This window comes from Erpetoichthys calabaricus, chromosome 9 (assembly GCF_900747795.2).
Source record: "Erpetoichthys calabaricus chromosome 9, fErpCal1.3, whole genome shotgun sequence".
Taxonomy (NCBI): Eukaryota; Metazoa; Chordata; class Cladistia; order Polypteriformes; family Polypteridae; genus Erpetoichthys; species Erpetoichthys calabaricus.
The window spans coordinates 20,233,980-20,259,918 of record NC_041402.2 but is presented as its reverse complement, the minus strand read 5'-3'; the positions used below and the strand labels follow the sequence as shown (position 1 = coordinate 20,259,918).

Genomic DNA, 25,939 nt, shown 5'->3' with positions numbered 1-25,939 from the left:
ATTTCTTTTTGATCCAAATCCTTGATGATTGGCTTCCTGACTTGCTGAAACTGCCAACCCATCCAGAAGATCTTGTGTTTTTGTTGTATAATGATATCTTTATTAATTTTAACTTGGAGTAACTCCATTCATCACTTTCCACGGATAGTGGCAGTGGCATATATTTTCACATTATGCCTTACAAATATGTTGTTTTCCAAAGACCAAGTTTATTCTGAATATCATTCATAGTATTTAGAATTTCTGTATATTTATTCTTTATACATTTTCAAATTAAAGTGATATGGCAGAGAATTGATCAGAATCAAAGCACGTGAGTTTTCTTATGATTTGCCTACCAGTTTGCCATTTCACTCCCGGCTGAGCTTCTCGTTTATTTAAAACTTGACTCACAGGATGGTCGTAAATGAAAAATTTAACAGACAGCCCAAACTGGTAATTTGTCAGGACATTTGGACACAGAGTTTAAAGCCAGGATGCCTGCTTACCTTCTTACAGTATAACAAAAAATGGAGTAGATATTATTACCAACAGTGTAAAGCAGGTGCAGCAGAACTCAAGATGAACGAGCCAGAGGAGAGGCAGAGTCCAAATTAGTCACTTGATACATCCAAGTTTTCCTTTGGCTGAACTAATTAAGGCTTCCTACTGAGATTGTGTGGTTTGTCAGCCAAGAGCAACTTCTCTTTACGGACACACTCAAATTCCACAAGCACGAGGATAACAAAGAGCACCTGAAGAACAAACTAAACTAAACTTCTGTCTATGGTCAGATGAGGTACTCCTGCTTGAAATGGTAATAAAAAAAGTTTAAGGTACTGTAGCCACAGCTATGGAAAATACAGACTGGAAGCTCTGCTAAAATAAATAGGATAAAATATTCAACGATCAAAGGTGCAGTAGTGATTAACTGATGTACAGACGTCATGAAAGGACTAACCCCATAGTAAAGATGAGAAGAGATTATTAAAATTAAGGTGAATGGCTGACAATCATATGTCAGCAATTTCAAAAGGCTCCACTCTCTCCATCTACACTGCTATGGAAGACCTGGCATTTTCACATTTATACACTTTGGAGAGTGTTTTTGGTTCATTTTTGGTGGTTGAATGAGCTGTTTAGGTGTGAATGGGAGGCCAAAACCAATTAAAAGGGATGCATTTCTTAAATTTATCCATGCTAGTATGCACTAAAACTAAGATGGGTACTCACAGCTCTCTGTGTGGAATGAGACTCGAGTTTGCATGTTAGGTGCCCATTGGTAGGGTTGCTGCCTGCTTATTTATTTATTTATTTATTTATTTCCATTTTCTAAAGTCTATTTGAAATAATTTAAATTATTCATCAGTTTTCTAAAGTAGGGTCACAGGGCACTAAGGCCTATCCAGAGTGTATCAGACTTGGCAAGTGCTACCTATGAGTTAGAAGCTCAAACACACACACTGTGAGATGTTCAGCCCGGACACAACCAAACGGACACTGACAGTTCATTAAACATTAAACGCTCTTTGTTAAACAAGTGTCCCCAAACACAATTCCCACACACACAGTGCTCCTGCACCACAACACCCTTCCTCAGGCCTTTTAACGTCCGTGGGCCTCTCCTCACTGGAGCTTCGTCCTGCTCCAGCTCCCGACTCTAGCTTCTCGACTGTAGGAAGGCGGCCCCTTTTATATTCACCCGGATGTGCTCCAGGTGCTTGCTGACAACATTCTGGCGGCACTTCCTGGTGTGGCGGAAGTGCCGCACTAGCACCCGGAGGCACTCTGGGTGTCCCTGGAAGGTTGTTCCTCCACCTGCCCAGGTGTGGCGGAAGTGCAGGTTTCCCAGGCTCCATGATGCTCGGGGTGCCCCCTTTGCTCCATCCCCATGGTCCCTTCATCATCCAGGTGACCCGGGGAATGTATAGACAGCCTCCCAGTCCTTCCAGGCGTCCCAGCTGGGTCTGGCCCCCAGCCTCCTGCCACAACACTCACACTCATCCACTTCAGAATGGCCATTCAGCTAACGCTATGTCTCTTTCACTGTAGCAGAGAACTGGAATCCATTGTTGAAAACTGAGTCACGTGTAGAACATACAAGGCAGAAGACACGCCAAGTGAGAATGTAACCGGTGTGGCCTCTAGAGGACAAAACTAGAGCCTGAAACCCCAGACACAATGGTACAGACGAGTCTCAGGCTCACAATCAATGTTTTCAGTTAACATGGTGCCTTTTAAGAGAACTTCCAGATTAGGCAGGACCACCCTGGCCACTCAGCAGTTAATTCCTGGCCGCCACATAACCTAACAGGGCAGCCGTATGGGACCACAACTCCCATGCTGCCCTGTGGGTGTTCATACTGGGTTCTGCCAGAAGGGATGCTGCCACCTTGTGTATGGAGGAATGATCTTCCCATAGGAGGAAGTTTTCCACTATCCTGTATTTCTGGCTTCTTGGCCGGGAAAGGAACTTCTAAACAGCCTGATCGGGTTACTTCCCCAGCCAACACGTCCATCCACGGCCGGAGTAGGACGCCAGCTTTGGTGCACCTGCTGCTGCAGTGTCTATCCATGTTTACTTCCAGGCACAGAGGGGGATAATTGCAACTTCCTTCCTGGTCAAGGAAGGACCCAGGCTGGTCCATCACACTCATTTCCTTTTACAGTGAAGCAGTCACTCTACCTGCTTTGCTACGGAGGAATATTTTGGACACAATAAATAAACATTGTGATTAAAGGCGCTATATAGAGCCCTACCCGATACAGATTGACACGAAGGCACGTGTAAAAGAAAATAGAATATTTATTTTTTCTTCACCTGTGGGGCACGTCTTCCCCGTGAACCCCACAGGCAATACACAGTCCCAAACACACAACAGTCACCAAGCACTTTCTCCTTTTGGCACCACCACTCCTCACAGGCAACCTTGTCCTCCTCCACCTGACTCCGGCCACTGAGTGCCGGTTGTTGGCTCCCTTTTATTGGGTACCTGGAAGTGCTCCAGGTGGTTGATTGCCGACACCCGACTGCACTTCCAGGTAAGGAGAAACCAGTGCCGAAAAGGGTCCAGCAGCTCCTGTACCAGCACCTCCTGGCGGAGCCTGCAGAACCCTACAGAGCTGCACAGAACTCCAACCCCCATGAAGCCCTGGGGGATTTCGAGGCACTGCAACCCAGGGAGGCTGCCATCTAGCGTCCAGGGGGAGATATTGGGCTTCTCACCCTTGTCCCCCTGGCAGATGTGGTGACGGGGTGTCCCGGCCAGGCATGAGCCCCGGCCGTCCATCCGTGAGTCTGTCCTTTTAATTGGTTTGTTGATTTGGTGAGCCTCTCGTGAAGTGATGTTACCAGCCCAGAACACCATAGTGAAAAAGTCACACTGGCCATCAATATTTGTAGAAGATGTGAAGGATGTCACTATTCACATTAAATGAACACAGTCTCCTAAGACAAAAGAGCCTGGTCTGACTTTTCTTATGTATTTCTGTTGTATTATGAGACCAGTTCAGCCTGTCATTTACGTTGACCCCCAAGTACTGGTGTGAGTGGACCACCTCAACATACATTCCCTGAATAGTGAATGGGCATCGAGGCACATTGGTGTGGTGAAAGTCAAGTCAGGCTCCTTGGTTTTGCTAATGGTGAGTTGCAGACAATTCTTTCTGCACCAAGAAACACAGTTCTCCACCTGACTCCTATTCGTCTCATCTCCCTTATTAATACACCCCATAAGTGTAGAATCATCTGAGAATTTCTGCAAGTGACATGACTTGGTGTTTTATTTCTAGTCTGAGATGTACAGAGTGAAGAGAAAAGGAGACAGGCCTGTTCCTTGTGATGCTCCAGTGTTACTCACATCCATGTCAGAAGCAAAATTCACTTTATTTAAAACTCTTGAGCAATTTTGTCTGGAGTCTGGGGTTCTGAAGTTCAGTACGCCCCCAGTACACCCGCGAATTGTGAAAAACCGCAACTTTTGGATGTGGTTAAAAAATTAAACCCTAAATATGCCCCCAAAGCACTTTAATTTCATTGCAAACTCAGCTTAATACATTAATACATTACCTAAAAAATTACCTTAATACATCACCTAAAAAAGAATGTTAAGGTAAACCATCTACTGTACAGTACTGTACTGCTATGTCTCCTGCGGTGCTAGAATGTAAAATACCAATCTTACCGCTCTATGTAGTGTAATTCATGCAAGCGCGTTTTCTTTGGTATGCGCTGTTGTTTTCTTTGTTATAAGTAGAGTAAATGTGTCATAATTTTGTTTAATTAAAATACAGTAAAATGTACAGGTACTCACCAATGATGAATGATATTGATGATGATGATGATGAAGTAGCTGTGCAGTACGATGCAGAAGATTTACAACTCCTTGGGTGGCGCCTCTTCTTCAGGCGCTTCAGGAGGAGTCGTAACTTTGGACGGGTCTTCTTCTGATGATATTTTTATTCCTTTCGGTCGTTACCTTTTTGGCACTATAACAGAAACTTACAGATACGGTACTCTGGATCGCTGCCTCGTTCTTCTTTATGTAGCATGCGGTGCTTTCAATGATGTCACAGTGGCGCGCTACTGCAGCAGAACTTTTTAGTTCCCCGAGCAAATCCAGTTGTTCAACCTTCTCCTGGAGTGTTTTAAACTTCTTCTGGCACTTAGGCTCAGTGCCAGAAGCCTTAGAAGGTGCAGGGTGTTTCGGTGACATCTTGTGCGTTTAAGAAGAACAAAATGAATATAATAACAAAATGGAAAACACGACAACGTTCAGCTGGAGACGCGTCACAGGGCAGCAGTCAATCAGCAGCAAGGAGAAATGAATAGCGGTTGCTTCCTGTTCTCTCTACAGCACAGTATTGCCACGAAAAAAGCCATAAAAAATTGCGGAGGATACTTGCACTTTCCACTAATAATTAATAGTTAGGTTCTAAGGAAAAATTTGCGAACGACTGAGTCCGCAAACCCTGAACCGCGACTTTGCGGAAGTCTACCGTATATTCGATATTTTTAAAGGAAACATCTAGCAGCTTGGGTTTAAATACCACCTGGATGATGTCTCTTGGAATTGCACAATCTCCCTGTATATGACTTGGTATTCTGGTTTTCCTTCCACATCTCCAAAGAACACTGAATTAACTATTATGATCAAAGGCCATCCAGCCTAACAAGCTTGTCCTTCCTTCAAGTCGAGATTTGACGGTCCTTAAAGTTCTGCTTTCCACCACACTACTTTGTCATTTAGTTTTTGTTATCTGTATTTCTTTGCGTAATGTTTGAGCACAATCTGCCCTTTATAAGTTTCCAACATTGTCCCTGTGTTCTTCTTGAAGAATTGATTTTAAAGTAAATCTATCAAGTGTACTGATACTCTTCATAATATTAAACCCCTCGATCATGTCACCTCTTAATATCCGTTTTCTTAAACTGAAAAGGTTTGACTCTTCTCCTATCTCATCCCCTGCAGTCCTGGAATCAGCCTAGTCACTCTTCTCTGGATTTCATCTAGCGTTGCTATGCCTTTTTGTAGTATGGAGACCAAAACTGTACACAGTACTCTAGATGAGTCCTCACTAGTGCCTTAAATAACTTGATGTGTTGATCAGAAAATTACAAATTGACCAAGTGTGCATGCCAGCTGGCCCTGTGATGGACTGCCACCTTCTTTAGCATGGCTTGTTGCCTTGCATCCAGTGCCACCCTGCAACTCTGAATTGAATTAAACAGATTATTATTATATTTTTAAAAAAGCAGGAGAAAGAGCTGAAGGTGACAGAGTTAAAGATGTTAAGATTTGCATTGGGTGTGACGAGGATGGACTGGATTAGAAATGAGGACATTAGAGGGTCGGCTCAGGTTGGACAGTTGGTAGACAAAGTCAGAGAGGTGAGATTGTGTTGGTTTGGACATGTGCAGAGGAGAGATGCTGAGTATATTGGGATGTTAAAGATAAAGCTGCCAGGTAAGAGGAAAAAAGGAAGGCCTAAGAGGAGGTTTATGGATGTGGTGAGAGAGGACATGCAGGTGATGGGTGTAACAGAACAAAATGACGAGGACAGCAAGATATTGAACAAGAGGATCTGCTGTGGCAACCCCTAATGGGAGCAACAGAAAGAAGAAGAAGATTATTATATTTTTAAAGGAATATAATAGCAGACTGATTTTTATGTATTGTGTAGAATATCAGGACAGAGTTATGCTAAAACAAAAGACATCAGTATTGTTTTCCTAGATTACAGGACAGATAAATATACTGAAGTGCTGCCTTTTTCAAAGCTTTAGAATAAATAAAGCTAAGAAAACTGTTTGGCTCTCCGAAATCAATGTCTGTGAGAAAACAATAAGCCTTTGAAGTTGAAAGCATATTCACACCACGTAACTCCCAGAGCCTGTACAAGTCTCTCTGACTACTGTCTTCTGTCTATATGCGGTAAGTTCCCTTTCTAGTTCTGTAATTTATTCTGTTTACGAGTGTAGGCAATTAATAGCTTTATGTGTACTTTTAAAAAATCAAAGTAGTCATCACCACATGCATTCAACGCTTTAGCCTGTGATATTTCATGCTGTATACTTTCCTGTATAGTGAATCAAATACTGACAGGATCTTATTTTGTATTAGATTATGTAAGATTTCCCAAATTATTTACCCTTACTTATGAAGAACAATGCATAAACCTCAGAAATATTTGTCAAGCATCCCGAGTTGCTCATTGTGCTGACCCATAAAATGGTATCCATTCAGAAAACTGTTGACTCATTTCTGTCCCAAGCAAGTGAGAAGTTCAATGCAAATGATGGAAAAATCTCAATTCAAAAATGCTCATTTTTGTCACTCTGTGGTGGTCTAATCATGAGGTTGCATTTGTCCCACACTAAGGACCAGCCACTCCTCCATAAATTTTGATCTGATTGTGGCATTATTGCATCAGTGATATTATTTTGTGACGGCTGAGTCGCTGTCTTACACCCCAATAACAGTAGGCTGAGTCATAGCCATCAGAATGATCAGCTTTATTATCAACCTCAAATAGGAACAGCAAGCATTTTTATTGAGGCGGGAGCTACCACTCTATTACACACAATCACAGCAAGCAAACAGTGACTTCATTAGTCATTTCGCCTCGGCTCCCTCCTTCAGTCCAGGTACTGATAATCCTCCTCAGGTTGATCCCGCTGCTGCAGCTCCGGGATTGGCATCAAATTGTCCTGAAGGAGAGGGGACAAAGAGAAAGTGGGCCAGATCATTGCCGAATTACAATACCTCCCCCCCCCCCCCGTATCAGCGATCGGTCCCTGGTCGACGGTTGTGAGTGAACAAGTTGTCATGCTAATGAGTTTTCTATGGTCGACGGACGCTCTATTTTGTGACGGGGCCGTGAAGGTGCTGTTGAAGCAGGATGCGTAGTGCAGTGGGGCTGCGCACATGTCACAATATAAACATAAGAACGTATGAAATATTTGGACGAGAATATGGCCATCATAGCTCATCAATTTTAACTAACAGCATGCTGTTAAAAAACAGGCAGTGGACATTTGAAGGCCTCTGAAGTACTCCTGTCTACACCACAAATGACTAATTTATGCCATGCATCTATTGCAGTCTGTGTGATAAAACACATTTTTAATCGTTTGTGTGAAATTTACCCTTTACCAATTTCTATCTATACTCTTGTGTTCTAGGAGAACTCATTTTAAAGCCATTTTTAAGTTTCAAAGAAATATTATGGAACATAGTATTGGCAAGTAGGCCCATATAACTTCAGAAATGAATGTGACTTAGATAATGTAAATGTACAGTAAAATAGCCAGGAGGATCTGGGTGACCATTTGTGCTAGGTCAGCTAAACTGAAGACTGTGGCACCCCAGAGGTTTATTTTCTCCTGATTTTGTTTTTTGTAATCTGGCCATAGATACAGCCATTATCCAACCCGCTATATCCTAACTACAGGGTCACGGAGGTCTGCTGGAGCCAATCCCAGCCAACACAGGGCACAAAGCAGGAAACAAACCCCGGGCAGGGTACCAGCCCACCGCAGGGTGCACACACACACACACACCCACACCCACTAGGGCCAATTTAGAATCGCCAATCCACCTAACCTGCATGTCTTTGGACTGTGGGAGAAAACCCATGCAGACATGGGGAGAACATGCAAACTCCACGCAGAGAGAACCCAGGAAGCAAACCCAGGTCTCCTTACCACAAGGCAGCAGCGCTACCCACTGCTCCACCGAGCCACCCTGCCGTAGATACAGTTATTTAAATAAACAAATGACTCCAAATGGCGGTGCTGCCTCGCAGTTAGGAGACCCGGGTTTGCTTCCCGGGTCCTCCTTGCGTGGAGTTTGCATGTTCTCCCCATGTCTGCGTGGGTTTCCTCCCAGTCCAAAGACATGCAGGTTAGGTGGATTGGCGATTCTAAATTGGCCCTAGTGTGTGTTTGGTGTGTGGGTGTGTTTGTGTGTGTCCTGCGGTGGGTTGGCACCCTGCCCGGGATTGGTTCCTGCCTTGTACCCTGTGTTGGCTGGGATTGGCTCCAGCAGACCCCTGTGACCCTGTGTTCGGATTCAGCGGGTTGGAAAATGGATGGATGGATGACTCCAAATGACTCCATTATATTATCACTTGTAGGTTAAAGAGATTGTTGTTGTACTTTTAGTAACTTCTGTGGTGGGCTGGCACCCTGCCCGGGGTTTGTTTCCTGCCTTGCACCCTGTGTTGGCTGGGATTGGCTCCGGCAGACCCCCGTGACCCTGTAGTTAGGATATAGCGGGTTGGATAATGGATGGATGGACTTTTAGTAACTTTGAAGTTACTCTGTATTTTTATTTATTTGAAAAAAAAAATCCTTATTATTATTACTATTTCAGTTGGAAATTTTGGGGGATTTCAGTACTGCGTATTCTTTTATTCTATGGAATAGCACTGACTACTTACCTTTTGCCTTTGCCTTTTGCTGCAAGTGAAGGTGAACACGCATGCATGTAAACTAAGAACTGGCATACTCTTAAGTTGTCTAAAAGGGTTTTTATCTAGTTTAATATCCAATCACCATTTAAATAACTTTTTAATGAAATGAGGCCGAAGGGCTAAAAAAACAAGCAGGAACACTGCAAAAAGTGCATAAGCAAAAGCTAGGGAAAAAGTGTGAAATGAGAGTTGTTTTCCCTTTAAAATAGCCAGAAATTCTGCTAAAGGGGTAACCAAGATTTCTTAAAATACGCTATGTAATCTTAAATAAAATTTTCTTGATAAGTCATGAAATATTACAATAAAGCAAACAACATTTAATGTCTAATATGATATGAAATGAAAATGAAATGAAGTGATATAAAAACTTTTCACTTGCTTTGATTTCACTTTTTGCAGTAAACCGGTGGTATAAGCAGTAAGTCACATGCCACTTTAAAGCTCCCTTCACACTGTACACATTTTTTAAGTATATTTTTGTGTATTTTAAGGTTTTTCACAAATGTCAGTTATGTTTCCAAGGTTTAGTTTGACAAAGTTCATTTTTGCTCCTATTTTGATTTTCTTTGTTTTGATGCGACACCTTCTGGAAGTATCACCTGAACACAATCGTTGCATGAGTGATGTCACGAAAGTGACACTATAAGTATGGCAGCAATCACATTAGGTGTTATCCCTCTGTGTTCTTAGATTCTCTTAGCATAGTTAGCTTCTTTTCAAGTAAGCCCTAGCAGTAGGATTGGGGTTCTGGTTTTGGCCTTGTACTGTCTTAGACTACTTGGTGTCCCCTTGTCCTTTTGAGTTTTGGTTGCCTGGTTATTTCAGTCTTATGGTTTTCATCCCTTGCTCTCCCAGGCCATGCTCCAGCCTTCGTTAATTTATTTTTTTCTTTACTCCCCATAATTCTTAGATACTCCACGTATGTTATAACACCTGTCTACATTGATGCTTCTTACTTGTACGGAATGGGGTAGAGAGTTAACAGTGAGGGATCATTTTAAGTAAATGGATAATGCGCACACATTTTTGAGTGGGGCTTAGACAGCATGGCTGAGTGGCTCCGGAGGGAGATCCAGGGGTGGACGATCCCACATTCACATGCACACGTTTGAGATTGACCCATTCCCATCATTAGCACTGGAGCCATGATTGTCACAGCTGCATCCCACGAGCTAAATTAAAGCGAGCTGGGGAGAAGGGAGAGGGTGAGTTGTGCAATACAATTGTATTGTATTGTATTGTATTGTAACAGCAAACAGGAGAACGCATGCTGCACATTTGAAACCCCATCTTTCAGCTTTCAAACATCAACCAGCCACATGAGTATAAAAATATACTCATAATAACTTTCAAAGCCTTTCTGTCGTGCTTTCAGACATTCCAGATGCACAATGTGATCCATAAAACATTCCACTGCTCAGGAGAACACGTGAAAGGAAGATGAAAATTAAATCTGCTTATACTGAGCTGGTGTTATTTGACATAAAGTTCCAAATTCCATGTAAATGCCTACGTGTTTCTTATTCTCTATACTAAACATTTATCATATTTCAGATTTTAGCATCCCTAGTGATATCGCTTTATAATTTCTGTTGTATTTGTTTTTGTAAAGTACTCTGAGCTGAATTGTATGAAATGCAAAATATACATTGTGATGGACGGCCGGCAGCTCAACCTGGCTGGGACGCCCAAAGATCGGAAGGATGGGGGAAGGCAACTAATTTGGGACACTGTCTCCCCCAGGACGCTAGATGGCGGCTTCCCTGCAGCTAGCAGTGTCCCGGATTCCCGCAGGGCACCATGGAATCCGGAGTTCGGCTTCACAGCCCTGCTGGGTACCGTTGGTGCTGCCAGGAGATGCTGCAGGAAGACTGGGGGATTTTTTACTTTCCGTATATATCCCAGAAATACTCCCAAGTTATGGGGACGGAAGCCCTGAAGTACTACCGGACTGAAGAAAACTGAAGCCCTCCATTTGACTGGCAAGTCACATGAGAGGAAGAACGAAAGCACTTCCGGGTCAAAGACTATATAAAAGACTGTTGGGAACACAGCAAGGGAGCTGGAGTTGGGTGGTAGTTGACAGCTTGCTGAGAGGTGTAGAGGAGAGAATTGTGTTATTTATTGTGTGTTTATAATTACAGTGAACCCTCGTTTATCACGGTTAATCCATTCCAGACTCTACAGTGATAAATGAATTTTCGCAAAGTAGGATTCTTTTTTTATAAATCGAATATTTTCGCAGTCAGAGTATAGAAAACCTGTTTACGACCTTCTAAATATGTTTTTTAACATTATTAGAGCTCTCTAGACATGAAATAACACCCTTTAGTCACCATTACACTCGTATTACCCAATATATTAGACAAAATAAAAGAAAATAACACATATTAGACGTTACAAATATCATATTATTATTATTGTACTGTACATTTAATTACACACACACACAGTTCTTATACACAACCACTAACCTATGAAGGCACGAGCTCAGTAGGAGAGTCTTCAGGTTATAAGCTGGAGCGCTGATCGCACCCTCAGAGGACTCAGACGCCCCTTGGAAAACCCCTGAAACAGCTGACAGTCTACCTTCACATTGCTCCTTACCCTTCTTACTTGCGCTATAACGCGCGATAAACCTCTCACGCGGTACTCCACTTACTTAAAAGTATTGTGCAGCGCCTCTCAGGTTTGGAATTGGTTGTTTTGTTTCTCTCTATCTCTCTCTCTCAGACATTCTCTGCTCCTGGTGGAACTGTCATCTCTGACTTGTCATGGAGCACATTTAAACTTTTGAAAAGAGACAAATGTTTGTTTGCAGTGCTTTGAATAAAGTTCTTTTTTTTCTACAACCTCCTGTGTCTCTGTGCAAATCTGTGACCCAAGCGTGACAAGGTGGTGCAGTATCTTCAGCAGGTGCGTTGTTGTCTTCTTCCGCTGAAAGAGCACTAGGAGTAGGCAGTGGGTGTCTGAGTGCGCGGCTGAAGAACATCTTGATAGGCAGTTGCTGGCGTTGTCTTTTCATATGCGTGAGGAGGCTTTTGTAGGGTATTGCCATCTTTGATCATATCCAAGAGTTTCACCTTCTCCTGGATGGTAAGAATCTTCCTCTGGCGCTTAGTTTCATTGTCAGAAGGCTTAGAAAAAGCAGCACGTTTAGGAGCCATCGTGGGGCTTAGATAAAAGTTCTCAGAAACCGCACGCGTAGTGACGTAAGCGTGTATGAGAAAAAATCGCAATAGAGTGAAGCCGCGAAAGTCGAAGCATGATATAGCGAGGGATCACTGTACCTGCTTACTGTGGCTGTGGTGCTTGAGAGAACGGTTCCAAGAAGGAAACGAATTAAAGAACCTGTTTGTGCTTTTACCTGGTGTCCTGGATGTTTGTCTATCGGGTTTGAGGATGCAGCGCCCTCTAGTGGCACAACATAAATGCATTATTATTAACTTCTGTGTAAAACTAATTCACTCTTCATACCAGGTTATCCTGGTGATCTGGCAGTTATACAACATTTTGTATTTGCTGTTTCTTTTTTTGTTTTTTTCCCTTGTAATATTCCGTTTTTTGGCACCTTATCCTGGGTTAGTTCCTTTTTATTTTGCAATCCCAGCTGTCAGTAACAGCTCTGAAACCACACAACTCTAAATAGAAAGAACAGCAGGAAGTTCAGATTTTACAGTTTCATTATTTATTGCAGTCTTGTTGGCCCTTTAAAGCTTTAATGTAAAATGAAGATTATTTGTTTTCCGTGCACAAGCATTGGAGTAGTTCGTTTATTTTGCCCACCTGTCCATTTATCCTCCTGAAGCAGCATGGACCCAATTAGAAGAAGCTGAATGTCGTGTAATACCTCTGCTTATGGAGCTATAAAGCAAGCCCTTATAGACCTGTTAGCATATGGCACTACTGCCAGAATAGACTCTGGCCCACCATGAACCTGAGTAGGATTAAGCAGATTTGAGAACCTTGTTATGTTATGCTATCCTGTGTTATTTTATTTTATGTTATTAAATGCTAAGCCATCTCTCTATTCCCTGAACCCACTTAATCCCATTCAGGGTTTCAGGTAGCATTAATGCAGCAGTATTTTGTGCAAGGCAGGGACTGACTTTGGAGCATTGCCCAATTTGTAACAATGACTTAAAAAGTTAAGAAATATGTGATGGAGACACACGAGAAATGCTACAACCTGCTTCTGTGCTCTGTCTGCAGTCAAGCATGAGATGCTACATCATATTAGAGAAGAAACAGAGAGTTATTGGCACGCATTTATGTAGCAAAGAAAGCGAACATTTCATGTCTTGTTTGAAATTACCATTCCTACACAAAAACACAAGTAGAAATTAAGATATGAAATAGCAGCATTTGAAACAAGAACTGAAGAAGTGCTTGCAGTATGTCATGATTTCGCAAGTTTTCTTTTTTATTTCCTAAGGAGGTACTTCATTTGGCCGAACAGGAGACTCTGGTTCGGAAGCAGATGATGAGACACAGCTGAAGTTCTTCACAGAGCAGCACAGGGGCCGGAGAAGGAGCAAAGGTAAAGAAAAGAATTGAAATACCCTTAACTCCGAAGCATTACCTTTATTACAGTTTAGGAAATAATGTCACTTGTACAGTGAAATTCTGACATGCATGGTCAGCCAACTTGCTCAGTGTCGTCACTAGTGATGAGCGAAACAGGCAGATTACGATTTGCATACAGTTTTGCAAAAGTGGCGATAAAATTAATATTGCTGGTAATTTCACACTTATAAAACACAAAACGCTTTATTGGGGTAAGGATTTTTTGGGGTGGTAAACAAGGAATTTTGCTTCCTAAATCCTTGTTCACACTTTTATGTTTACCTTGGTTCTTTTATGCAGTCGCATAAAGTGTGTAATCTGTACCACTCCGGTAAAATCAGTCTCTTTTTTTGTGGTATGCTGTGTGAGGTGCAAATGAGTAAGAGGAGAACCAAAGAAAAGTTGGGGTGCCAGCCGGGTAATCCCATATACTGCCAGCGTCCAAAACAAACAACAAAAATGAGCGTCTGGTGGCGCAGCAGAAATCAGGCACAACATACAAGGGGGGACCCAAAAATGACAAGAATTTAAAAAAAAATTGTATATTTATGTATTTATTTCTATGTTTAAACATTTATACTAAACACACATACAGTCATATAATAAAGTTTGGGAACCCCTCTCAGCCTGCATAATAATTTATTCTCCTTTCAACAAAAAAGATAACAGTGGTATGTCTTTCATTTCCTAGGAACATCTGAGTACTGGGGTGTTTTCCGAACAAAGATTTTTAGTGAAGCAGTATTTAGTTGTATGAAATGAAATCAAATGTGAAAAACTAGCTGTGCAAAAATGTGGGTCCCTTTGTCATTTTGCTGATTTGAATGCCTGTCACGGCTCAATGCTGATTACTTGCAACACCAAATTGGTTGGATGAGCTCGTTAAGCCTTGAACTTCATAGACAGGTGTGTCCAATCATGAGATATAAAGGTATTTAAGGTGGTCAATTGCAAGTTGTGCTTCCCTTTGACTCTCCTCTGAAGAGTGACAGCATGGGATCCTCAAAGCAACTCTCAAAAGATCTGAAAATAAAGATTGTTCAGTCTCATGGTTTAGGGAAAGGCTACAAAAAGCTATCTCAGAGGTTTAAACTGTCAGTTTCAACTGTAAGGAATGTCATCAGGAAATGGAAGGCCACAGGCACAGTTGCTGTTAAACCCAGCAGGTCTGGCAGGCCAAGAAAAATACATATGCACAGGATTGTGAGAATGATTACAGACAACCCACAGATCACCTCCAAAGACCTACAAGAACATCTTGCTGCAGATGGTGTATCTGTACATTGTTCTACAATTCAGCTCAATTTGCAGAGAGAACATCTGTATGGCAGGGTGATGAGAAAGAAGCCCTTTCTGCACCCGCGCCACAAACAGAGTCGCTTGTTGTATGCAAATGCTCATTTAGACAAGCCAGATTCATTTTGGAACAAAGTGCTTTGGACTGATGAGACAAAAATGGAGTCATTTGGTCATAACAAAAAGCACTTTGCATGGCGTAAGAAGAACACCGCATTCCAAGAAAAACACCTGCTACCTACTGTCAAATGTGGTGGAGGTTCCATCATGCTGTGGGGCTGTGTGGCTAGTTCAGGGACTGGGGCCCTTGTTAAAGTCGAGGGTCGGATGAATTCAACCCAATATCAACAAATTCTTCAGGATAATGTTCAAGCATCAGTCACAAAGTTGAAGTTATGCAGGGGTTGGATATTTCAATAAGACAATGACCCAAAACACAGTTCGAAATCTACAAAGGCATTCATGCAGAGGACGAAGTACAAGGTTCTTGAATGGCCTTCACAGTCCGCCGACTTGAATATCATCGAAAATCTATGGGATGATTTGAAGCAGGCTGTCCATGCTCGGCAGCCATCAAATTGAACTGAACTGGAGAGATTTTGTATGGAAGAATGGTCAGAAATACCTCAATCCAGAATCCAGACACTCATCAAAGGCTATAGGAGGACAGCGTCTAGATGCTGTTAGATTTGAAAAGGAGGCTCAACAAAGTATTGATGTCATATCTCTGTTGGGGTGCCCAGATTTATGCACCTGTCTAATTTTGTTATGATGCATATTGCATATTTTCTGTTAATCCAATAAACTTAATGTCACTGCTGAAATACTACTGTTTCCATAAGGCATGTCATATATTAAAAGAAAGTTGCTACTTTGAAAGCTCAGCCAATGATAAACAAAAATCCAAAGAATTAAGAGGGGTTCCCAAACTGTTTCATATGACTGTAACTTGATTAAAACTAAATTGGCTTCTGTTATGCTACTCAGTTCTTGTCTCTTGATTGCTTGCTACATGTGTGCTCAAATTTTCTGTCACTAGTTGTCACTAGATTACTGAAACACATGTGGGCTCAATGATACCGGCAGCAGCAGGCAACGTCTTCAAGAAATAACACAATTATTATTGTGAAATAAGGCAAAAAATACTGCAAAATAATGCAAAACTTTTTTTTTTGAGTGGCAGGTATAAGCTTCTGTATAATTCAGTATGTGTGCCAACATCAAGGGTAGCCATCGAGGTAAACATGAAAAACCCCACCCAAGATGGCAGCTGCCAGTAGACGAGTGAACAACAAATGTTTTCCTCACCTGAAAAAAAATATTACCAAGAATCTGAGATAAAATGTTTTGCTTCCAGTTTACGTTTGTTGTCACAAGAATGCCTCAGAAATGTGGAAGATGAGCTTTGTTAAATCAAAATCTTTGTTGCTTCAAAGTGGACGTATTCGGCAAGTTTTGTAGTCACGTTTGGACCCCAGTACCATTTATTTCTATTTTAAAGTACAAGAGCAGGCTAGGTATTTTTTTTAAATTTATAACAAAACTCTTCATCTGTATTAATGAGGTAAAACAAAAGATAAACTGTTGGGGCACCACCCGGCGAACCCCATTTAATAGGCAAGTTGGTAAAGTCACAAAATAAATGAAAAAAGTAGAAGAATGGGTCTTCCAATTAGCTGGACATTATGTGACCTTCTCAGGAGCAAGGCTTGAAATGGTTAATGACTTCCTGTGAGGCCGCTTGTTAAATACCCGGAACAGGAAGGGGCGGAGCTTCTTGTGAAAACAAAGCAATGTCATTGCTCATCTACCACCCAGTCATCATTTCTGAGGGCAAAAGATGGAAAGGTGTAAATGACAGGACCACCCAGCAATTCAGGGTGGGATTACCACTCATACAGAAGCCCCGAAGATGTCTCCTACTTGAGTGTGTGCATATTTTCATTTGGAAAATTACTATAAACCAAGATTGTGAAGAAAAATGCCAGGCTTATCCTTAACTGCATATAATCATATTCATTTAAAAATAATACATCATTTAGGTGAAATATTCCTATTTGCATTCTGTCTTTCTTCTTTTTAAGAACACGTTTCATTGTTTTCATTAGCTGCTCGGTTTTCTTTCAAATTGCTTTTCAAGAGCTTTTTTGTCCCCATAATTTTTCAGCAAGACTGAACTTTTAAGAGCTGTGTGGCAGTAAAGATCAATTTTAACTTGAAAGTGAGAAAGATTCCAAAATAAAATATTAGATTTATGATTCATTATCCTAGCTCGCCATGCCCTTCTGACAGCAATACGAGATTCAGGCAGTCATAATAACTGACTGGATTATACACTCGGTCCCTAGGGCTCACATTTCTTCAGAATATTCTTCTAGATAAATCTATTTCTCTTGGACATTTTTCTTTAGTCTTCTCATTTGCAAGTCAGTACTGTTTTGACCAGCTCCTTTAATATTTTACGACCTTATTTTTTTTTTCTTCATCAGGCAGTGTTATTGAATTTTATCTACCATTTTATCTAAGCTGATTTAAAATTCACCAGCACCGTGATTACACTTGCATTCAATTTTAAAAAAGGAATGTTTGAATTGTATGTAGTGTCTGTTAAAGATCCTCATGTATAAAAATCTTAAGAATGTTCTAGAGATTTAAGATAAGGCAGAAAACAAGAACACAGGCAAAGTCTCATCGAATATACACGAGATCATGAAAACACAGGTGGAACGATTTATGGAGCTTGATTAGATAAAGCAGACGTGTACAGTGTCATTTGCTTTAATGTATGAAATATACACACCAAGCTATAAAGAAAAGATCAAACTGAATAGAGGAAAGTGTTTGAACTGCCATAAGGACTGGAACTGTGGGCCAGATATATGAAAAAGAGCCTGAATATGAGCAGAAATGAAACTTCACATTCAAATTTGTGAAATTTAGGAAAATCCAGCTCTTCATTTATATGCAAGTTAATACCTATAACAGAGATCCAGGTTCGCTTCCCGGGTCCTCCCTGCATGGAGTTTGCATGTTCTCCCCGTGACTGCGTGGGTTTCCTCCGGGTGCTCCGGTTTCCTCCCACAGTCCAAAGACATGCAGGTTAGGTAGATTGGCGATTCTAAATTGTCCCTAGTGTGTGCTTGGTGTGTGTGTGTGTGTGCCCTGTGGTGGGCTGACGCCCTGCCCAGGGTTTGTTTCCTGCCTTGCGCCCTGTGTTGGCTGGGATTGGCTCCAGCAGACCCCCGTGACCCTGTAGTTAGGATATAGCGGGTTGGATAATGGATGGATGGATGGAATACCTATAACAAGTGGGAAAAAAATAAGTGGTGGTACTCAAGGTGTTGGGTATGGGGGTACTCGCCCTCGTAGAGACATCAGCTAAATACAGTGGATCCATAAAGTAGTCAGACCCCCTCACTTTATGCACACTTTATTGATTTGTAGATTTCATTTGAAATGGATATATTTACCATTTTTGCCCATCAATATAAGCCTTGCACATCTGGGTTTGGGCAATATATCCCATTCTTCCCGGCAGATCCTCTCAAGCTCTGTTAGATTAGATGGGAAGTGGGTGTAATCTGCCAACTTCAGGTCTCTGTTCTCTGACTTTTAAGTCTGGGCCTTGTCCTAAAGCCACTCCAGTGTTGTCTTAGTTGTGTGCGTATTGTCATTGTGGTGCTGAAAGGCGATCCACCACCCCAGTCTGAGGTCAGGTGCACTTTTTCTTGAAAGACCACTCTGTATTTGGCTGCATTCATCCTTTCCTCAGGTCAGACCAGTCTTCTTATCACTGTTGGCATGAAGCTGCCACCACCATGCTTCACTGTAAGCATTGTATTAGACGGCTGATGAGGAGTGCCTGGTCTTCACCAGAAGTAATGCTTGGAGTCCTGTCTAAAGAGTTCAGTTTTTTGCCTCATCAAACCAGAGAATCTTTTTCATGATGTTCTCAGAATGCCATTTGGCAATCTCCAAGCAAGCTGTCATATGCCTTTTATTCAAGAGTTTCTTCTGTCAAGCCTCTGTACCCGATTGATGGAGTGCTGCTAAGATGGTCATTCCAATAGGTTTTCACATCTCAGCAGATGACATCTCTTGTTAGAGTGACTGTTGAGTTCTTGGTCTCCTCCCTGACCAAAGCTTTTTTTGCCAGTTGGCCAACGCTAGGAAGAGTCCTGGTGGTTCCAAACTTCTTCAGTTTCACAATAACTGCGGCAACTGTGCTCATGGGAACACTCAAAGCTTGAGAAATGACTACTCAAGGACTGTTAGAATGTTTCCCAAAGCCACTCCAGCATTGTCTCGGCTATATGGTTTATGTCAATGTCAGGCAGAAAGATGAACTGTTGCACTCTATAAGAGGTTTTCTTCGAAAGCCTTGCTGTATTTGGCTGGATTCATCCATCCTTTAATTTTGACCAGTCTCCCTGTCCCTAATTTTTTGAAATATCATCATTATTTGTTAAAACAAAAGTAGAAACCCATACAATGTTGTCCTGTATTAAAGAAATGCATGAGAAGCAATCTCTGAGACATTTTGGTTAAGACATTGTTCCTTCTCTAGCTTGAGCATTAGCCATATACAGGTGCTGGTCATAAAATTAGAATATCATGACAAAGTTTATTTATTTCAGTAATTCCATTCAAAAAGTGAAACTTGTATATTAGATTCATTCATTACACACAGACTGATGTATTTCAAATGTTTATTTCTTTTAATGTTGATGATTATAACTGACAACTAATGAAAGTCCCAAATTCAGTATCTCGGAAAATTAGAATATTGTGAAAAGGTTCAATATTGAAGACACCTGGTGCCACACTCTAATCAGCTAATTAACTCAAAACACCTGCAAAAGCCTTTAAATGGTCTCTCAGTCTAGTTCTGTAGGCTCCACAATCATGGGGAAGACTGCTGACTTGACAGTTGTCCAAAAGATGACCATTGACACCTTGCACAAGGAGGGCAAGACACAAAAGGTCATTGCTAAAGAGGCTGGTTGTTCACAGAGCTCTGTGTCCAAGCACATTAATAGAGAGGCGAAGGGAAGGACAAGATGTGGTAGAAAAAAGTGTACAAGCCATAGGGATAACCGCACCCTGGAGAGGATTGTGAAACAAAACCCATTCAAAAATGTGGGGGAGATTCACAAAGAGTGGACTGCAGCTGGAGTCAGTGCTTCAAGAACCACCACACACAGACGTATGCAAGACATGGGTTTCAGTTGTCGCATTCCTTGTGCCAAGCCACTCTTGAACAAGAGACAGCGTCAGAAGCGTCTCGCCTGGGCTAAAGATAAAAAGAACTGGACTGCAGCTGAGTGGTCCAAAGTTATGTTCTCTGATGAAAGTAAATTTTGCATTTCCTTTGGAAATCAAGGTCCCAGAGTCTGGAAGAAGAGAGGAGAGGCACAGAATCCACGTTGTGTGAGGCCCAGTGTAAAGTTTCCACAGTCAATGATGGTCTGGGGTGCCATGTCATCTGCTGGTGTTGGCCCATTGTGTTTTCTGAGGTCCAAGGTCAACGCAGCCGTCTACCAGGAAGTTTTAGAGCACTTCATGCTTCCTGCTGCTGACGAACTTTATGGAGATGCAGATTTCATTTTCCAACAGGACCTGGCACCTGCACACAGTGCCAAAGCTACCAGTACCTGGTTTAAGGACCATGGTATCCCTGTTCTTGATTGGCCAGCAAACTCGCCTGACCTTAACCCCATAGAAAATCTATGGGGTATTGTGAAGAGGAAGATGCAATACGCCAGACCCAACAATTCAGAAGAGCTGAAGGCCACTATCAGAGCAACATGGGCTCTCATAACACCTGAGCAGTGCCACAGACTGATCGACTCCATGCCACGCCGCATTGCTGCAGTAATCCAGGCCAAAGAGCCCCAACTAAATATTGAGTGCTGTACATGCTCATACTTTTCATGTTCATACCTTTCAGTTGGCCAACATTTCTAAAAATCCTTTTTTTGCATTGGTCTTAATTGATATTCTAATTTTCAGAGATACTGAATTTGGGACTTTCATTAGTTGTCAGTTATAATCATCAACATTAAAAGAAATAAACATTTGAAATACATCAGTCTGTGTGTAATGAATGAATCTAATATACAAGTTTCACTTTTTGAATGGAATTACTGAAATAAATCAACTTTGTCATGATATTCTAAGCTTATGACCAGCACCTGTAAGTGTTAAGAGTGTCCAGTGTTTCAGTACCCCTTCATTTCCCTGCACTAAATTCTAAAGTTTATGGGACGCTTCTCATCCTTTCATCATGTCTCATATAGAGCAGTACCTCAGTATTCCAGGTCCCTAAGGGCACTGATTGCTTGACGTCGACTGTATATGAATATATATTCAGTATAGGAAACATTAGAATAGATGGCAAAATGTCATTGGGAATAAGAGGCTTACAATCTTTTGATAAAAAAAAATCAAATGCTGTTGCTTCTTTCATAAAGCTTCTTACAGCTGAGCTATTTCGAAAGATGAATTTTAACCTATGTTGATATATCATAGACTTTTGTAGCAATTTTGAAGCCATATGCACTCAGTTGAATTATTATTATTTTTTTTTTTTATATGTCAGGCTTCACTCTTATAAACCATGATTCCCCAAAGCGACAACAGAAAGCTTTGACAGATTTCATGGCGTCTCATAAAAATGACCCTTTGTAATCATGAAGGAGCTACAGCAGACCTGCTGGGCTGCAGTGATGACAATTATTTCAAAAGGGATAATGACGAAAGCCTATATAAAGTGGGTATTGATCTGCATCAGCTGAATTGACATTTTGATAAGAACTTAAAAAAAATGAGAACAAACATGTCAGTGTACAATGGATCAGACAGTGTGGCTTGAGTTAGGTGCTGGCATTGTGAACCACCAGGTAGTTGTCATTGATTTTCTAAGGAACCTCAACATGTGCACAGTTTTAGATTAAAAAGTTACAAAGTATCATAATGTTGTACAATTCCTAGTTTCTCTTTTTCTAAAAATGCCATAATCGCTTGCCCACTATTTTATCAATAATGGGTGAGCAGCCCTAATTATAATTAAACTCAGGATCACTGTTAGCCAGACACTACCCCAGAAACACAGCACCTGGCAGGAGTCCCACTGGACAACAGACAATTCTAAGACTGCGTCCACTCACACGGACACATATGGGGCCAATTTAGAATCACTCGTCAGTCTAACATGTACATTGTATCTTTGCCATGTTTCAGGAAAACTGGAATATTGGAGAAAAACAAATTCAGACACAAGGCAACTGCACAGAGAATGACAAGGCAGGGATTTAAAACCAGGAAATTAGATAGATAGATTAGATAGATAATATAAATTACATATATTGTGATGTTTGAGTTCCTGTCTTGCACCCCAAAATACGAGGCTGAGTCTCAGTACTTTAGCAAAACCAGCTTTTATTCAGCTTGAAACAGGAACAGCACGGTTATTTATCATAGCGTGATGACCAGGTTAGTGGCCAAGTAATACCGTTCTCTACATTTATAATGTTCCTTGTATCACCCATCGATGGCAAGCGCTTATAGCATGACTGCGGTCAATTCACATCTTCGAGCCGCTACAGCATTGGGAGCCTGCAGTTGCCCCAGCAACTGATAAACTGTGTTCTACAGACGCAGCAATCGCGCTTTGGGATGCTTTTTGGCGCGTCGTCCCGTTGGGGGAATTCCCAAAAAAGTTTAGAATCCTTACAATATATACAGTATACTATATACATAGTAAAAGAACACACAAGAAGAGATCATAAAGGTTTGGGGCACCAAAGTGATCCCCATATATTATGATAATAAAACAACTTGTCTTTAGATGGCCGTTGTCTGACTGTTCCAAGATGGCAGCTTTTAAGGAAACTCAGAGGAAGAGTGTGAATGTCTCTGACCAAACAATCAGAAACAGACTTCATGAGGGTGGCCTGAGGGCCCGACTTCCTCTAGTGCATGGTAATGCCCGGCCTCATGTGGTGAGAGTGTGCAGGCAGTTCCAGGAGGATGAAGGAATTGATACCATTGACTGGCCCCCACGCTCTCGCCTGACCTCAGTCCAGTAGAACACCTCTGGAGGTAACATTATGTTTCGGTCCATCCAACAGTTGCACCTCAGACTGTCCAGGAGCTCAGTGATGCCCTGGTCCAGATCTGGGAGGAGATCCCCCAGGACACCATCCGTCATCTCATTAGGAGCATGCCCCCCCACACACAATGTTGTCAGGCATGCATACAAGCATGTGGGGGCCACACAAACTCCTGAGTACGATTTGGAGTTGCTGCAATGAAATTTCGGCAAAATGGACTAGTCTGTGGGGTGTCTTTGAATTCAGCCCTCTGTAGGTTGAGAATTTTCATTTCCATCACATGATGTGGCATCCTTTCGTTCCTAACACATTACCATATCAGTCCATATCAGTAGAAATATCCAGCAGGATTTTTTTCCCATTGAGATCTGATTTGTTTTCAAAGAGTTCCTTTAATTTTTTGGAGCAGTTTATTTGTAGAATGTTTTTTACTTTGTTATTTTGAGGTATTGGGTGTTGTTTGATGTGGGGAAAAATGAATTTAAATGATTTTAACATATGGCTATAACAGAACAACTATAATATCCATCCATCCATATTCCAACCCGCTGAATCTGAACACAGGGTCACGGGGGTCTGCTGGAGCCAATCCCAGCCAACACAGGGCACAAGGCAGGAATTATAATATAGTTTCTTTTATATTTATAGGTGATGTAATATTTGTCCTATCTCTAGTATCTGTCTAGCATTTCATTTAAGATCCTGTGGTTAGTGATTCTGCAATATGGATCTTTGTTCTTGGGTTAAAATCCCACACCCCAGCACTGTCAGTGTGTACTTTTCATGTTCTCCTGTGTGTGAGTGGGTACTACAGTCTATCTATCTATCTATCTATCTATCTATCTATCTATCTATCTATCTATCTATCTATCTATCTATCTATCTATCTATCTATCTATCTATCTATCTATCTATCTATCTATCTATCGTCACAAACTTGAGACAGAGTCATATAAAGGTCTTGGGCAGCAACCCGTATAATCTGGTTTCCTGGCTGCAAAGTTGCTTTAAATTGATACAGCACTGATGTGCACAAAACCGAGTCCAAAACAGAACTGAGGGGATAGGGAAAAGGTGTAGGCTTTTAAAGGGGAAGACAGGAAGTGAAGTCAAAGGGGTCGGGCTCATGTAGGTCTTCTGCTATTGGTGCGAGCCCGGACGTGACATCACAGGGGGTGGACCCGGCAAGGTCTCCTTTCATTGGCTCGGTCCCGGAAGTGACGTTGAGAGGGCCAGGTGGAATCTCCCGTGAATAGTCTGCAGGAAAGAGAGAAAAAGAGTCAGTGCACTCTGCCACATCCCGGTATGTCTCGGAAATGTCCCTACTCAAGCCCTTTAGCTGCCTCCCATGCGCACGTGTGTGACACTATCTATCTATCTATCTATCTATCTATCTATCTATCTATCTATCTATCTATCTATCTATCTATCTATCTATCTATCTATCTATCTATCTATCTATTATATAGTGCCTTTCAAATCTATCTATCTATCTATCTATCTATCTATCTATCTATCTATCTATCTATCTATCTATCTATCTATCTATCTATCTATCTATCTATCTATCTATTATATAGTGCCTTTCAAATCTATCTATCTATCTATCTATCTATCTATCTATCTATCTATCTATCTATCTATCTATCTATCTATCTATCTATCTATCTATCTATTATATAGTGCCTTTCAAATCTATCTATCTATCTATCTATCTATCTATCTATCTATCTATCTATCTATCTATCTATCTATCTATCTATCTATCTATCTATTATATAGTGCCTTTCAAATCTATCTATCTATCTATCTATCTATCTATCTATCTATCTATCTATCTATCTATCTATCTATCTATCTATCTATTATATAGTGCCTTTCAAATCTATCTATCTATCTATCTATCTATCTATCTATCTATCTATCTATCTATCTATCTATCTATCTATCTATCTATCTATCTATCTATCTATCAATAATTATATAGTGCCTTTCAAATCTATCTATCTATCTATCTATCTATCTATCTATCTATCTATCTATCTATCTATCTATCTATCTATCTATCTATCTATCTATCTATCTATCTATCTATCTATGTTTTTCTTTGTTTGTCTGTGGAGACTTTCACATTTATTGTTCCATTTGTAAGGCACATAAGGAAGCATTGCAATAAAAAAGCACCTTTAGTTAATGCCTATTATGAACAAGAAATTAATGTTATTCACTAATTCATGTTTCTATTGGGATTAGGCATATAACAGGAAGGAGAACTTGTAAAAAATGGATGGAATGAATTTTTTCTTTCTGTTAACTGAAAACCCTTTTGTCCTGTGTGGTGTTTATTACAAAAGATAATCATATGCACAAGGATGTTCAAGGCCAGTGCTCTCACAAATACTCACAAATTTCATTGCACCCATGTGCACACCCACAAATATGTACAGTAGTTCACAGGACATACATACTTCAGCGCACACCTACATGTGTACAAATTTACACACTCACATGTACAAACACACAATTTACTTTTGAAGGCATTCAACAACATGTAAAGAACACACATTGAAATGCAGATGCAGAAATATGGTGGAGTTGAGGCAAAGGAAGAAGCTGACAAATCATTGATCCTTTATCATTTACATTATAACGAATAATAAATTGGAGATATGCTTTCCACCTTGACTATTATCTTCTTCATGAAAAACATTAAGAAAATGTAGCACAAAAAAATAAAGGTTTAGTAAGATCAAAAAGAGCGGATTTTAAAATCTGGCCACTAGGCTTAGAAAAAAAAAAGTAATACTTGCTAAGAAAACTGCTTAATGATTACCTGAGAGATAGAAAACCACCCAATACAGAGATGATAATGAAGACAGCGTCCCCGGAGGTCATATGACAACAGGAATCAGTCACATACTGGTGACATCCCATGCTATTCACTCTAAAGCAGCAGGAAATTACAGATTATACAGAGCTAGTAAATTACTAAATTGACAATCAGTCAA

The 25,939-nt window shown here is 41.0% G+C and overlaps 1 protein-coding gene across 3 annotated transcripts in view; it reads left to right on the top strand.

The window, feature by feature from the left end:
- LOC114657387 (astrotactin-2-like) overlaps nt 1-25,939 on the top strand; it is a 2,479,169-nt gene that overhangs the window by 1,035,200 nt on the left and 1,418,030 nt on the right. For 2 of the 3 annotated variants that reach the window (XM_028809185.2, XM_028809183.2), the window contains one exon: nt 13,391-13,495. The exons of the other annotated variant lie outside the window; for it this stretch is intronic. In XM_028809185.2, coding sequence (XP_028665018.1) covers nt 13,391-13,495 — 105 coding nt within the window. The remainder of the gene's footprint in view (nt 1-13,390; nt 13,496-25,939) is intronic. 3 annotated transcript variants of the gene reach the window in all.